The sequence below is a fragment of the Stomoxys calcitrans genome, chromosome 5 (assembly GCF_963082655.1).
Source record: "Stomoxys calcitrans chromosome 5, idStoCalc2.1, whole genome shotgun sequence".
NCBI lineage: Eukaryota > Metazoa > Arthropoda > Insecta > Diptera > Muscidae > Stomoxys > Stomoxys calcitrans.
Window position 1 is genome coordinate 49,632,400 of NC_081556.1, and position 15,408 is coordinate 49,647,807.

Genomic DNA, 15,408 nt, shown 5'->3' on the forward strand with positions numbered 1-15,408 from the left:
ATGTACTTTGGTTAAATGACGACATTATGATGTTTCATGATTAGTGAATATCAGATAAGAAGTATGTATTGGGTGTTATTATCAAATATCACAACTAAAAATGTTTAAACGCTGACCAATATCAACATAGTAAAAAAGTCATAGGGGCTGGTCAATAATATCCTACATAAATTCGTTTGTATATAGCTCAATGCGATGAGTGTTTAATAAATACAATTTGTTGGACACAGGTTTGTACTGATAACAAGCAGTCAATTTTTCTGGGGATGGGGGGCTTAAACCCCTAGAAAAGTATTAAATTTGGCAATTTTGTCGCAAACAAAGTAATTTTAAAATTTCGAAAGGGTACACATTTGTTTTTTAATGCTTAGCCCACCCCCAGGTGCCTTTCTCGGCCTTGGTTGAGCAATAACTTTGGCTTTGCCGAACCGTATCTAATCCTTACCGTGGATCGACTTTGCCAAAAAAGTTTTGCGATTATATGAGAGCTATATCCAGTATATACAGATGCAATGTCTTCATAATAGAAGTCACTGGAAGAAATTTTCAACAAAATCGTACAAGATTTTCTTGTAGGGGCTTAAAAATTTGGATAAGGACAATTGTCGACATGAAAACTGAAAAATTATAATGCAAATGCAAATTTGCCCATGAACATTCCATTGGGGAACAGTGGCAAATCAATGAATGAAGTCCGATTCAAGTTTTAAGCTCAATGATAAAGGGCCTCCTTTCCGAACGGCGCGTCGCAGTGCGACTCCTCTTAGGGGAGAAGTTTTTACACGGCTTTATGCATGACATAGTGTCTTGGAGGCCACCGTAGCGCAGAGGTTAGCATGTCCGCCTATGACGCTGAACGCCTGGGTTCGAATACTGGCGAAACCATCAGAAAAAAATTTCAGCGGTGGCTTTCCTCCCCTAGTGCTGGCATCATTTGTGAGGTACTATGCCATGTAAAACTTCTCTCAAAAGAGGTGTCGCACTGCTGCACGCCGTTCGGACTCGGCTATAAAAAGGAGGCCCCCTATCCTAGAGCTTAAAAACTTGAATCGGACTGCACTCATTGATATGTGAGAAGTATCCTTAGTGGAATATTCAAGGGCAAAATTTGCAATTTGCATAGTACCTTACAAATCTCGCCAGCATAAGAAAGACAAAACCACTAGGGTTCGAACCCATGAGTGCAGGTGTCATAGGCGGACATGCTTACCTCTTCGCTACGGTTGTCTCCCATAATATTCATCATAGTGCAAAATTTCAGTTATAACGGATAGATTTCCAACTTATAAGGGCACAAGAAGTCAATTAGGGAATCGGTTTATATGGGAGCTTGATCAGGTAAGCGTAGATTCGAATAATTCTAGCCATGATAGTTAGAATCCAAAATAGAAATCGCCATACTAAATAGTCAAATCGACATTATTAAGCGTATTTATGCAAAAATTCTAGCGTTTAGATACATTTGTTCGGAAATTGACATTTTTTTTTAACAGACAGATGGCAGGAACATGCCCATCGCTATACTGTGCGTGTTGTAACCACATTTTCATGTAGAGGTGGCGATCCACGTCAAGCTCCTGTAGGTGAGCAAGCTCGTTCCGGTCCAAAGTATCGATCGCTATGTCGAAATGTCTACTTATGTGAACGAGATTTTCATATTGCATTGAAATTGCATAAAAATGTGGCAATACAAAATACAAACAAATTTGTCCAGTCCATTGAGGAACAGGGTCAAACTTCTCACATATCAATGAGTGCTAAAGTAGTCTCCGCCGTAGCCCAGAGGTTAAAATGTCCGCCTATAATGCTTGAGTTCGAATCCTGTCGAGAACATCAGAAACAAAAATGTCAGCGGTGGTTATCCTCTCCTAATGCTGGTGACATTTGTGAGGTACTATGCCATGTAAAAACTACACAAAGGGGTGGCGAACTGCGGCACGCCGTTCGAACTCGGCTATAAAAAGGAGGCCCTTATCACTGAGCTTTAACTTGTATCGGTCAGCACTCAATGATATGTGAGAAGTTTGCACTAGCCTCTTTATGGAATTTTCATGGGCAAATTTGCATCTGCATAGTCTTCACATCTTTGTCCGGGCATGTAAATAGGAGATTGATGTCATGGAGCCCTGTGTTGCATGCAGAGCAGATACATCAGTTAGTGAGTCAGAGTAGCTCTGGTTTTTCTAAGCAAGGGCGTCCACCAAGTACTATAATCGGCTGGTAGGATTATCTTGCAAGCCCATTTTTTATATAGAGAAAGGAAACGTTGTTGTTGTAACCACATTTCCATGTGGAGGTGGCGATCCTCGTCAAGCTCCTGTAGGTGAGCAAGTTCATTCCGGACCAAGGACCGATCGTCGCGGGAACATGGTGGCCATTGGTTATTTAAAGGCGCCAATACCTCGCCTTGTCATATCGAGCATTGTAGGCACTCAGTATTTGTGCAAGAGCCGGTGCCACCCGACTCTCCGTTCGATACCAATGATTGTCCGCGACTGCAGTTACATCTACTCCAGATGGAGCATTCCACTATCCGCAACCTCTGGACGCGCCCGGTAGCTCGCAGCTGAGCTTCTCCTGATGGCAACAAACACCTCACTTATCGGACCTCAATGTTCCAGCTTGTGTGGTGCTCACAGCTATCCCGTGCCGGGAGAAAGGGAACATGGATCGGCGAGGTACTCATTAATAACCATCTTGTTTCCTTGTTCTTGTTGTAGTACTTTGTTCTGTTCTATCTTTCGTCTGCTTGATTCCCATGAGTGTCAAGATCCACGAACTCTGCTACTAATATGGGGTGCGTCCATAGGGATCTGGGTCTGAGTCTGGCTGGGCAGTTAAACAGGTGACGTGTGCTCACAGCTATCCCGTGCCGGGAGAAAGTGAACATGGATCGGCGAGGAACGCATTAATAACCATCTTGTTTCCTTGTTCTTGTTGTAGCACTTTGTTGTGTTCTATCTTTCGTCTGCTTGATTCTCATGAGTGTCAAGATCCACGAACTCTGCGACTAATATGGGGTCGTCCATAAGAATCTGGGTCTGAGTCTGGCAGGGCAGCTAAACAGGTGACGTGTATCGTGTGTTCCATGGTCACCATCGGGACATCTTGGACGTCGGCATAATCTGTAGACAGCCGGTGATGGTCCGCTTTTTGGTGACACAAAACTTAAGTTTCTTTGATCCATTTTTTCGAATAGTAAAAAATTCAAAGAGTCAATCACCAAAACAAGATTAACCTTTCTATCTATCAAAAACTGACAATCCAAAAGGGTTGATATTACCAACATATATAACCGACATTTGTACCAACATAACAGAAACAAGTAAAAGCGTGCTAAGTTCGGCCGGGCCGAATCTTATATACCCTCCACCATGGATCGCATTTGTCGAGCTCTTTCCACGGTACCTCTTTTTAGGCAAACAAAGGATAAAAGAATATTGAATATTGGAGACCATAGTAGAAGTCATTGTGTAAAATTTCAGCCAAAACTAGTAAGAATTGCGCAATTAAGGGGCTGAAGAAGTAAAAAAGGGAGATCGATTTATAGGGGAGCTGTATTAGGCTATAAACCGATTCATACCATATACGAAACGTATGTTAAAGGTCATGGGAGAAGCCGTTGTACAAAATTTCAGCCAAATCGGATAATTCTTGCGCTTTTTAGAGGCTCAAGAAGTCAGGATCCCATATCGGTTTATATGGCAGCTATATCAGGTTATGGGTCGATTTGAACTATTCTTAGCACAGTTGTTGAATGTCATAACGAAACACCTCATGCAAAATTTCAGCTAAATCGGATAATAATTTCACCCTCTAAATCGGATAATAATTGCGCCCTCTAGTGGCTCGAGAAGTCAAGACCCCCAGATCGCTTTTTATGGTAGCTATATCAAGTTATGAACCGATTTGAACTTTTCTTAGCACAGTTGTTGAATGTCATAACAAAACACCTCTTGCAAAATTTCAGCCAAATCGGATAATAATTGCGCCCTCTAGTGGCTCAAGAAGTCAAGACCCCAGATCGCTTTTTATGGCAGCAATATCAGGTTATGGACCGATTTGAACTATTCTTAACACAGTTGCTGGAAGTCAATACAAAGCACGTCGTGCAAAATTTTTAGCCAAATCGGATAGGAATTGCGCACTCTAGACGCTCAGGAAGTCAAGATAGGTTTATATAACAGCAATATCAGGTTATGGACCGATTTCAACCATACTCACCACCGTTATTGGAAGTCATAATAAAACAGCTCATGCAAAATGTCAGCCAAATCGTATAAGAATGGTGCCCTCTAGCGGCTGAAGAAGTCAAGATCCCAGATCGGTTTATATGGCAGCTATATCAAAACGTGGACCGATGTAGCCCATTTACAATCCCAACCGACCTACACTAATAAGAAGTATTCGTGCAAAATTTCAAGCGGCTATCTTTACTCCTTCGAAAGTTAGCGTGCTTTCGACAGACAGACGGACGGAGTCTTAGACGAATATTTCGAGGAGTTACAAACAGAATGACGAAATTAGTATACCCCCCATCCTATGGTGGAGGGTATAAAATTGCGAAAATCGAACATACCTAACTCACGAAATTTGAAAATAACTGTTCGTAGATTAGTGTTTGTAGATTTAGTGTGCCAGTCACTAACACTGTTGAAAATACCAAACTGTATGAGTACCATCAAACATCAACTAAATGAATTAGCTTTGAAATAGAGTCAGCCGCACGAAATTGTATATACTGTCTGTGGTCACTGTACGGTTGTACGTACCGGATTAACCCGATGAAGTCCTTCAACGGCAATGGCTGCCGCCTCAGTGTACAACACACTGCTACAACAACAACAACATAGGAAGGAGAGTTATTGGTGCCTTTAAATAAACAATGGCCACCTGTTTCGGACGGCCATCGGTCCTTTGGACCGGAACGGGCTTGCTCACACAGGAGATGGCTACAATAACAACAACATAGGAATTTATTGGCGGAAGTGTATGCTGCTCATCTATGGTGGTGTTGTTGTTGTTGGTGTAGCAGAGTGCTGTGTTCTATCTTTCGTCTGCTTGATTCTGTTGAGTATTCAGATCCAGGAAACCTACGACTAAGATGGGGTGCGTCCAGAGGGATCTGGGTCTGGCTGGGCAGTTAAATAGGGTGACGTGTGTTCCTGGTCACAATCGGGACATACATCCTGCACGTTGGCATCAATCCTTGCTCTGTAGAAATTGAGGCGGCTGCATCTGCCGTAATTGAGCCCGAACAACTCTGGTTTCTCGCGGATGTCAATTTCTTCAGGTTCAATGGGAGGCGTTCGTTCTCCCAGGACCATATTCACCTTGATCTAGAAGTTCTCTTTTCTAGCACTGGACCTCACGCTCTAGATCATATAGATCGATCTTAAGGGCGATGGATACATATCCATAAGGCGAAGACGTGTTTCCCATCTATGGTATAGTTAGTTGATGCTTTTCATCTGCAGGCAGCCGGTGATGATCCTTCAGGCTGCCTTTTGACAGATCTGCAGGTTTTCCCACTGCGTTTTGGTCACACCTGTGGGCCACATTGGCGGTGCTTTATTAAGTACTGGTCGGCCAATTTTATAGTTGATATCTGAAATGCTACCTGCCAGGCTTTGAGGATTTTATTTCCGTTTTTAGCCTTCCAACGATTTCCTGTGCGGATATATATAGACCTTTTTCCAGAGAGCTGTTTTGGAAACTGTATGAAAGTCTCCCTTCCAGCCATAAACATAATAAAATGCAACAAGTAATATTTTTACAGTGTATTTAAAGAACATCGAATAAAACATAATTTACAATGAGAATATTCTATTGTGTTCGTCAGTTTTATTTTTATGTGTGTGTGTGTGTGTTTCTGTGTTTAATTATACTGTTCTCGACATTACATTCACAAAATGTTAATTATTGATTGATTATTATTTGTATTGGTGGATGCTTGTTTAAGGAGTTGTGAAAAAGTTAATGGTTGAGACAACGAAAGGAAACTATTTACTTATGTTTATTGCTAATTTGCTGGTTAGTCCCATTTACTTGTATTTCATTTCAAAATTTAATGGTTTTAAGATATTTATTTTGGAAATTCTTTCGTTTAATCTATTAAGGATGATTTGTTTGTAATTTCTTTAAACAAGAAACCGGTTACTCTATCATGCACTTAGTTTTATAATCAATTAAAAAAAAAACATTGACGTTTTTTTTATATATATATGATGAAAACAAATACATATTAAAAAAAATTGTTACAAAAGTAGAGCAAACAAAGTCTGAACATGAAAATTGAAGGGTTTGTTTAGTGCGTCTTAATTCATGTTTATTTCTGATAAACGTTAAGCTCCATCTTTAATTTACTTCGAATTCATAAGGATTTTTCTTTTTTGATTTTTGTACTGACGCTGTTTAATAAAATAAAACAAAACCAAAGTTTGAAGAAAACAAACTTCAGTTTACATTATTCTGTATATTTTTCTTGTTATCGAATATTGTTTTTGTAAATTTTTTGCTTTAAATATACATTTTCATAAATGTAAAACATAGTGTAGAACTTAAAGGGTTTAGACTCAATTAAAAATGTTAAAAGAAAATCATAAGAGTTTGTTTTTGGGTCTCACCATCATCATACTATACTTAAGGTTTAACTAACCTAAGTGTGTGTGTGTGTGTTTAAAGAGAGGGACTTTCTGTAGATCTATCTCCGAAAAAGCCATCTTTCATTTAACCGCATGTATACATAAAGTTATAGGTTTAGGATAAAAACTAAAAAAACAAAGGATGCACGTCTGTATTGTTACAGTAAGTCTTAAGCAGCGATTAGCTAAAATGATAGAAAAAGAAATAATTAGAAAAAGGAGCCAATGGAATATATTTCGTATATTGCTTTTACCGCTTTGACTGTAGCTTTTATAAAGTCCTTTTTATCGGTAAGATCAAAATCTGGATATTTTGCATAGACTTGCTTACATACAGTTTTCATGGTTATCTCTTCGAGATTGGCCTTATCTAGAATTTCTTTAACGTAAGCACGAATTTGTTCATCCTGTAGAGCAAAATAAAATAAACGTATTTTTATATATTCCATACAATAATTATTTTAAAGATTTCAGTTAAAGCATAAAAGTATCATGAACATTCCACTAAGGAACAAAGGCCAAATTTCTCACGTATCAAAGAGTAGCAGTCCGATTCAAGTTTAAGCTCAATGATAAGGGGCCTCCTTTTTATAGTCGAGTCCGACCGCATTGGTATCGCCAGGAATCGAACCCTGACATCCAGCGTCATAGGTGGACATGCACTAATGGCCCTAATGCTCTATTGTTAAATAACTTTTCTTTAATTACCGTGGGGAATGAAGCTTTGCCCTTTTTATTTAGCGGTTCATCCTCATCGCTATCATCTTTGTCATCTTCCGATACCGCTTTCTTAGCCTTTTTAGGACGAACTGCCGCTGAAATTTATAATAAGGTACAACACCGTTTTATATGGGCATTTTAATATATTTTAAAATTATTCTTACATTTTGGAGGAGTCTTGTTATTGGCTTTTGGACTTTTCGCAGGTGTTACAGGTTTTTTGTTCTTTTTCGATTTATCCTCTTCCTGAAACAGTCAAGGATTTTTTATTAGTATTATTTTATTAGACTTTTCTAATCTTCCAAAACTTACCACACTTTGATCACTACCCAATTCAGACATTTCTTCTTCTTCCTCATCTTCAGACACTTCCTCCTCTTCGCTTTCCGAATCCTTGCGCTTTGGCTTGGACTTATTAGCACCGCTAGCACGACCTCGTCCTCGACCTGCTGCAGATGGACGACCACGTTTTCCGGACCCAGTTGATGCCCGCTTGCGCTTGGGAACCTTGTAGAAAAAAAAACAATTTTTATATAAGTTTTATAATATATTGTCGCCCAAATACTTACATCGCTTTCGGCGTCTGAAACCTCTGATTCTTCTTCCGAATCTGAATTTTTTCGACGAGCTTTGCGAGCAGGTCTTCCTCTTCCTGCTCCTCTTGGAGCTCCAACAGATTTACGTTTGCCAGCATCAGAATCAGAATTTCCAGAAGGGTTGTACTGTAGACGAATTAAAAGACTGGTCATTTGTTTATCTGAAGGTATATAATTGGAATAAAATACTCACATCGGAACCAGATTCAGAATCGTCGTTTCGTCTACGTTTGGTAGGTATTACTTTACGAGCAGTTTCTTCCTCTGAACTAGAGAAGTCCACATATGCAGATGTTTCTTTAAAAGGTTTTAAAATGTTACACTCCGTTTGGAAATTATTGCAGTGGTTTACTTACTTTTACCTACAGTGGCCCTACGTGGACGTCCGGATGTAGAACGTGCACTACCACCACCAGACCTTCCACCTGATTTGCTTTTGCGTTTTTCATCTTCACTTGGTTCGGGTTCATCTTCTTCCATTCCATCGTCATCCTCTTCAATTTCCTCTTCCTCAGCGGGTGCTTCTACACATAAAGATTCATCAGGCTCCATGAGAAATTTTAAAACGCGGTTTGCAATTTCATCTCTTGCTCCTAAAAACATTTGAGAGACAATAAACAAATTGAAATATGTTTTGTTGGCAACTCGGATGTTATGAGAACAAACCTTTGCGTTCCAGTGATAAGATTTCACAAATACTTTTTAAGGCTTTCATTTCTAGTTTTTTAATCGAATCGAATTTCTTTTTATATTCGGCAGAATCTTTTTCGAATTCAAACCCGGCAAATGAGCGCAAATTTTTCTTTACCACATTATTTTTTCCTTGGGAACCAAAACAAATCTGTAATTGAAAAAATCGTTATAAAAAACCAATAAGACTAAAAAAAAAAATTACCGCATGGAGATTCTGGAGACCATCTACTCTGGTTTTGTTAATATTCTCATTAATTTTATCGATTTCAGCTAGTGCGACAACGTTTTCATCATCCTCAGCTGCTTCTTCAACTTCGTCATCCTTCTCGTCCTTCTCATCCTTCTCATCCTTTTCCTCCTTATCCACTGATACCTTTTTTTCCGCATTGCCGTTCTTGTCAGCATCGCTATCTTTATCTTTTTTAATATCATTTGATTTTTTTTCATCGCCAGCAGTTGGGGAACCTTCTTTTTCATTTGCTGCCTTCTTCTTCGATTCGGCTGCACCGTCAGTTTTTTCTAAAAAGATTTGAAAATATTATTACATTTTAAAATAAAAAGTTCTTAAAAAGCTATTACTGATTGATTGTCTTCACCCTTGGGAAGTTTAACAGTACCATATTATGGGCACGAGATAAACTATGAAATAATGAATTTTTATTTTTATATGCCTTGGATCTTACTGAACTTAACCGAACATATCAAAGGTTAAGCATGAACAAATAACCAAGGTGACATACAATATTTACCTACTCTAAAGAAAAACTCAAAGAGCTGCACTGAGATTCGAACCATTGATCATAGAGAAATATGAACTAAACTTCAAATGCAGCAGCGTTTAGCCGGTTCGGCCAACAGCGCTATAGCCGGCAGCCGGCAACGATCGTAGTTTGTTATACATTTATGTATCTCTTTCTCTCTCTCTTTCTCTCAGTCCCTCTCACTGTGTCACAAATAATTTGTAGACGGGGTTGCCAACGTCATATATTTTAAATATTTTCGTGATTCGTTTCATTTGGCATAGTTATAAATTTTAAACCAAACCACGAGTACAAAAAAAAAACAAACAAAACAGAAATCAAGGCAATTCATGTACCAAAGGCAACAAAAGGGCAAAAGCATAATACAAAATATCTATTTTTGAACATTTGAATATTTTGGATTAGGCCAAATATGACAAATAGGTATTTTATCAGCAAAAAAAAAAATTGGGAGACTGTCAAACGAATGTATCGTTTTTTTGTCACCATGTGTTTGCTAGCAAAAATGTTGATAGAGATCTAAGAATATAGAAAAATATAATGCAAAGGGATTACATTTACATGCAGCATTTTGCATCTTGATCTATTCGACTCTTCCGTTGGCCTATTTTATGCGGCCCAAGTGTTACGCCAAGCAGCCATTCGAAGTAAACTTATCAATAGGCCTTAATTATGGGATAAGGCGAATAATTAGGTCCAGACATTTATTTAAGCAAGGATATTAATATTTAAAAAATTTATTGGGCTTTTGTGAGTTTTAATGATTTCTAAAAGCTAGCACCTGATTCGGTTATACGAAGCAAACTTCATGAAAAAGTGAAATAAGCCCCAAAAAAAAAAAAAAAAACAAAAACACTTATTGCGCTTTGAAATAAGTCTAAAATATTTGGAAATAAGTTCAAGATTTTGCACTCATTTTTGAAATTAAAAAAAATAAATCTCAAATCTTAGAATATATTTAATTTTTGCTTTTGGAGGGAGGTAGGTATTTCACTTTTTAATTTTTGAAGTTGAGACTTATTTCATTGGGGTTTTTTGCGCATAGCCCATGAGCAGCGTTACCGTTGTGCCACTTTAGTATTAAATTAGAAACTTTTTTTTGACAATGCCACTTGTGGCTAACTTATTTATTTTGGTACTAAATGCCATACTTTTCACATTTTTGCGCCGCTTTTCCATCTATTTGTGCGATTGTTTGTTTAAAAATACAACTATCTAGCGATTATCTATTGTTTGTCGTCCAAAAATCGCATATAAATGTAAAATTTTTTGAAAAATTTTTAATTTTTGAGCTGAACTGGACAAAAGAGAAAAAGGATTATGTTTGTGAAATATATCACTTAAGTATTTAAATAACCACCACCGCAACTCGTCAAAATATTTATTCTAAAATCTACAAGTACATGTTCTGTATATCGTAGATCGATTTTGCAACGTCCTTTCGTCCGTTCAAATTTGAATTTGGAGTCTCGACCGAAAATCTGAGAATTGTTTGTTTTTTGTTATACTGGATTGTTTGTTTTTGTTATACACGTTTTATTTTTGTTTTTTATGAAAAATATTGTGCCTAATTTTGGACCAATTTAAATAAGTTTTTTATGTTATTTATGTAAAAAACAGATAGTTTATTGTATGCTTTTTTTGCTGTTGTTTTTTAAATAGTGTCCCGTTACTTTTCGCATATGCGCTTTTCGAGAGCGATATTAAAAGCATCACGCGAGAGGTTCTGAAAAGTTCTTCCCTATTAAAACCGATGATCGAGTGATGATTAATTTCATACTGCAATCTTGCTAGTTTTCACTAAATTATCTTGTAATTTGGAATAGGCATTTTATATGTTCTTCGCCTAATTTGGGCTAATATTGAAACCATGTGAACATATCACTTCACAACATAAGCCTTGCCGGCCTTTAGTGTAATCTTAGTTGTTTCTTTATTAAATTAATATAAATACCGTGCGATTCTTTTTTCGTAAAAAAAAATTGATTTTTTGTGCGACCCATTCCGAATTCCCAACGGTAACCCTGGGTCCTATACCTTATCGTAATGGAGGTAGAAATTCTTATTAATTTGGCCTTTTTTGCATCTTCATTCAGTAATGGATCACAATGCGGCAGACTCTCGGAAATTCGAAAATCTCCGTACCTCGGACTATTGTAATTTCTGGAACATTTTTTTCTGCAGAAAATAATGAACCAAATTACATTAGTAATTGCTTAACTCAAAAGCAAATTAATTTTTTTCAATTTAACAACACAAAACAAAAAATTTTTATTTTGTTTACATTTGTGCAACGTTTTTTTGTTTTTTATTTCTTTGCTTGATTCATACTGCACGTAACGATATGATTACAAAAATTCAATAGGTTGGACATATTGTTGCTATCTAAGATAGATATAGATATTTGCGCCTTCTTATGTTTATACATCAAGAACACTTTGCGTTACCTCATTACTATCCTCCTCCTCCTATTCTACTATCGCCTCATCACTATCAGATATGTCAACAAATTCAACTTTTCGATTTCATCTATGCTCACTAGATTGTTTTCGTTAATTTGATTCAATAGGTTTTGGTTAATTCCATGAACTTCGTTTTAATTGAGTCTTCATTTAAAAATTTGGACCAAGACATTTTAACTTTTTCAACAAAAATGTTGAATCTTGAAATTAATGGATTTTTAAGGGTGGATTTTTGGAACTTTGGAACGATAATAAAAAGACCCAAATTTGTAAGAGTATCAAATTTTTGTTCAAACGATAGAGTTGCAAACAAGCACAAAAAAAAAAAATGATTTGCCAAAACAGAACTAGTTAAAAATACGAATTTGCTGTTCAAACTAAAAAAACTTGCATTAGAGCCCAATGTTCGAATCTTAGAGCTGTAGATCGCAAGAATGTGCCTTTTAAACTATTTATTTTAAATAAAAATTAGTGTATTAAAAAATCTTACAAAAAAACTATCCTGAAATAGGAACCAAAGTTCTAATTTCAGAAAGCTTCTTGTATTGAAATGTCCTTTTCTAATTTGCGAAAATTCAAATTGCCGAGAGTCTACTGTATACCTTCTATGTTCTCACATTGTCCGTAACTTTATATAAAGTGGCCTAGAAGTATCAATGCCCCTGCATGTAGCAGTGTGTTGCACACTGAAGCGGCAGCACTTGTCGATGAAGGAATCGATCGGGTCAATCCTGGTACGTACAACCGGATGCCATGGGATTAAGTTATAATTTTGTAATGCGAGTTAGGTAACTAGAGTATGGTTAAGGTTTATCATGAGGTGGTCATACGCTACAAGACTAGAACCGACTTGAGACTTTGAATAGATAACGATTAGGGGTTAATAATTACTGGCCTAGGGCAGTACTCGTAGTGGCATGGAATGAGAGTTTATGACGTTTAGTTAGGTTTAAACAAATTTTTATGTTAACTTCTATTAAGTCCAATTATTTTTTCTTTTGATACAGAAAAATATCCTTAGTGAACATTTTAGGCGCGAAATATTGTTACCCCCCTTAAAACAGAACGGCCGAATTTGACTTTTTTTGCTTATTTGTGCCTGTGTTCTAAACTAATTGAGTGTAAGTTAGGTAGTATTGGCAGTAGGTTATCAAATACTTTTTGCTATAAGGTTATTAAGTAAAAACGCTTCTATACCTATGTTTAGGTTTAGGCAAGAGTGGCAGTCCTTTACAGACTCACTAAGACAATTTTAGCCCATTGTGCTGCCACAGTAACGACAGAACAAGGACTCTAATCAGAATCGAACCCACGACCTCCGCACTGGCAATCAGAGAACGCCAACAACTTGGCTACCGGCCGCCTATACGAATGTAAAAAAAACAAATTAATTTTTCTTTACCCGTGAATTTCACTCTCCAACACATATATTTATGTATTTGAGAACGAATGACATGTTGGGACATTCTCAAGCTGAGATTTGAGTTGTACACGGCCTATCCTGGGATCCGTTGTTTGATTTTTTTTTTTTAATTATAAAAATTTTTTTGGAGAAATTTTTCGCCTATGGCCGATTTTCAAAAAAGCCTCCTATTCGTGTTCTGCAAAAAATTTCCTTTAATTTGAGTACCATATTGCCTATATTCGGCGTCATTTCGCTTTATTAAGGGAAGGCCCCTTTGGGGCCCCCTGGCCCGAGCCCGAAATATGTTCATGTTGCCGGTGTCATTTCGGGGGGTGGTATGCAAGAAATTATTTATTTTGCGATTTTCCACTTAAACTGAAATTCATTCGTAGTTATATTTTTATATGAAGTATAAGTGTTTAACTATGTCAAGAATGTATTAATTTTTCTTAATTTCTTAATATATAAAGTATATATTTTATCTAACATTAATAAAAGAAAAGTATTTGTAAATTGAACAGACATTTTTAGATATGATCAGAACGTTGTTTTTTTTTTGTTTTGCTTTTACAATAAATTTTTTGTAAATCTTACCTTCTACATCTTTCTTTTCACAATCATCACTATTTTGTGCACCGGTGTCATTTTTGATTTTTTCGTCACTTGCCGCTGCCGCTTTTTCAGTGGAGGATTTGTCGCTTTCCTCAGCAGTTGCCTTTTTATCTTTTTCGATTGATTTGTCATCGGCAGCATCCACTGTTGCTTTTGATTCCTCGCTTTTATTTTCTTTTTCCTAAAATAAAAATATCAATTTTTTTACTTCACCTTTAACAAACTATGTACAGCCAAAAATTTATACTCGTAACAATATTATCATTGGCATAATGCGCCAGCCCCACCCCCCAAAAATTATAGGTTTGTTTTTTTTATTTATCCTATAAGAATCAACAGCCCCACAACACAAGATTCCAACTCGCAACTGTACAAATCCATTTGGCAACACTGACACGCATGCAATTCTCCAAATTTCAATTATTCGCGAACTAACTTTAACGGCGCACTTTTTTATTTTCCATTTAATCAACTCGCCTAATGCCGCGCTGCGCTGCACAAACATATATACACACACCATGTCCAAAAACCCGATGAATGCCTCCTGCATTCATAGTTATGACGAGAATAGGAAAAAGGAAAGAAGACCAAAACACACAAAGTAAAAAATGGACCCGACGCCATGTTTATATACAAAAGAAAGAGATGAAAAAGAAAGCAGCAAAGATGAAGACGACTGTGGACGTTGTGTAAATTGAATGGCAGAAGATTCCTTGCTAATATGACGCGCTCGAATTTTGTATGCATAGTTTTGCATAATTATATTGCTAAATTTTACAATATTTCTAATGCTTCCGATTGGCTAAGATTTATATTTACTTTTTATGCACTTTTTTCCCAATTACATACCATATTTTCTACGGATTTGTCTTTTTCGCCGTCCGACATTATTGCTAACAGAAAAAACCACGTCCGAGCAGAGAACGAAGCCGAGTTTATTTAAATAACGCCGACAATGCGGCATGTTTTGATGGTTCTGATTTAAAAAAGGCGTTCGCAGTTTATAGAATTTTCACACCATGTGATTTATCGCTAAAGATGGGATGAAGTACAGTTTTAACAGTGGAACTTCCTATAAAAAAGGATTCACAGCAGGATTCTTATCTAATAGAAGGTTAGGTCACTTGCGAAGACATAAAGGGGATAGACCCCATGAACATCATTAAGGATGTCAAATCTGCCGATTGTCATCATATAGGAGAAAAGTTATACAAAGAATTAATGTAAAGAAAGAGAAGTTGCCATCCTCAATGTCAAGTACTGCTGGATGGTTATGTTTCATCCATACCATCCGGTATTTTTTGTACCGTACGGTGTTGCTTTACTATCAAAACCGCATGGTACTGAAATGAGCACGTTTGGTATTAACTTTTCTCTGGGTGTAAGTACTGCGTTTAATATAGTGTTTTTTTATGCCAGGGTGGTCTCACACGAACAGCTGTTACCAGTCCGCCAGGTTTGACTGTATGAAGGTCAGATTTTTGTTTGCATTCTGCTTGTTGTTATATTCTTTCT

At 37.0% G+C, this 15,408-nt stretch overlaps 1 protein-coding gene across 3 annotated transcripts; it reads right to left on the reverse strand.

Annotated features, from left to right (window-relative positions):
- Window positions 1-5,765: 5,765 nt before the first annotated feature.
- Window positions 5,766-14,828, reverse strand: LOC106087304 (protein DEK). 3 transcript variants are annotated; one of them, XM_013252297.2, is made up of 12 exons: window positions 14,743-14,828; window positions 13,876-14,074; window positions 8,856-9,172; window positions 8,627-8,801; window positions 8,317-8,553; window positions 8,154-8,257; window positions 7,934-8,086; window positions 7,677-7,871; window positions 7,529-7,610; window positions 7,353-7,459; window positions 6,899-7,051; window positions 5,766-6,829 (listed from the first exon to the last, which is right to left on the reverse strand). In XM_013252297.2, exons 1-12 carry the CDS (start codon window positions 14,779-14,781, stop codon window positions 6,815-6,817), a joined length of 1,776 nt encoding a protein of 591 aa, XP_013107751.1. In that variant the 5' UTR covers window positions 14,782-14,828; the 3' UTR covers window positions 5,766-6,814. The 3 variants fall into 3 exon arrangements, with proteins under 3 accessions (XP_013107751.1, XP_013107753.1, XP_013107752.1); XM_013252299.2 differs by lacking the exon at window positions 14,743-14,828 and adding an exon at window positions 14,289-14,309; XM_013252298.2 differs by lacking the exon at window positions 14,743-14,828 and adding an exon at window positions 14,141-14,225.
- Between the last annotated feature and the right edge of the window lie 580 nt (window positions 14,829-15,408).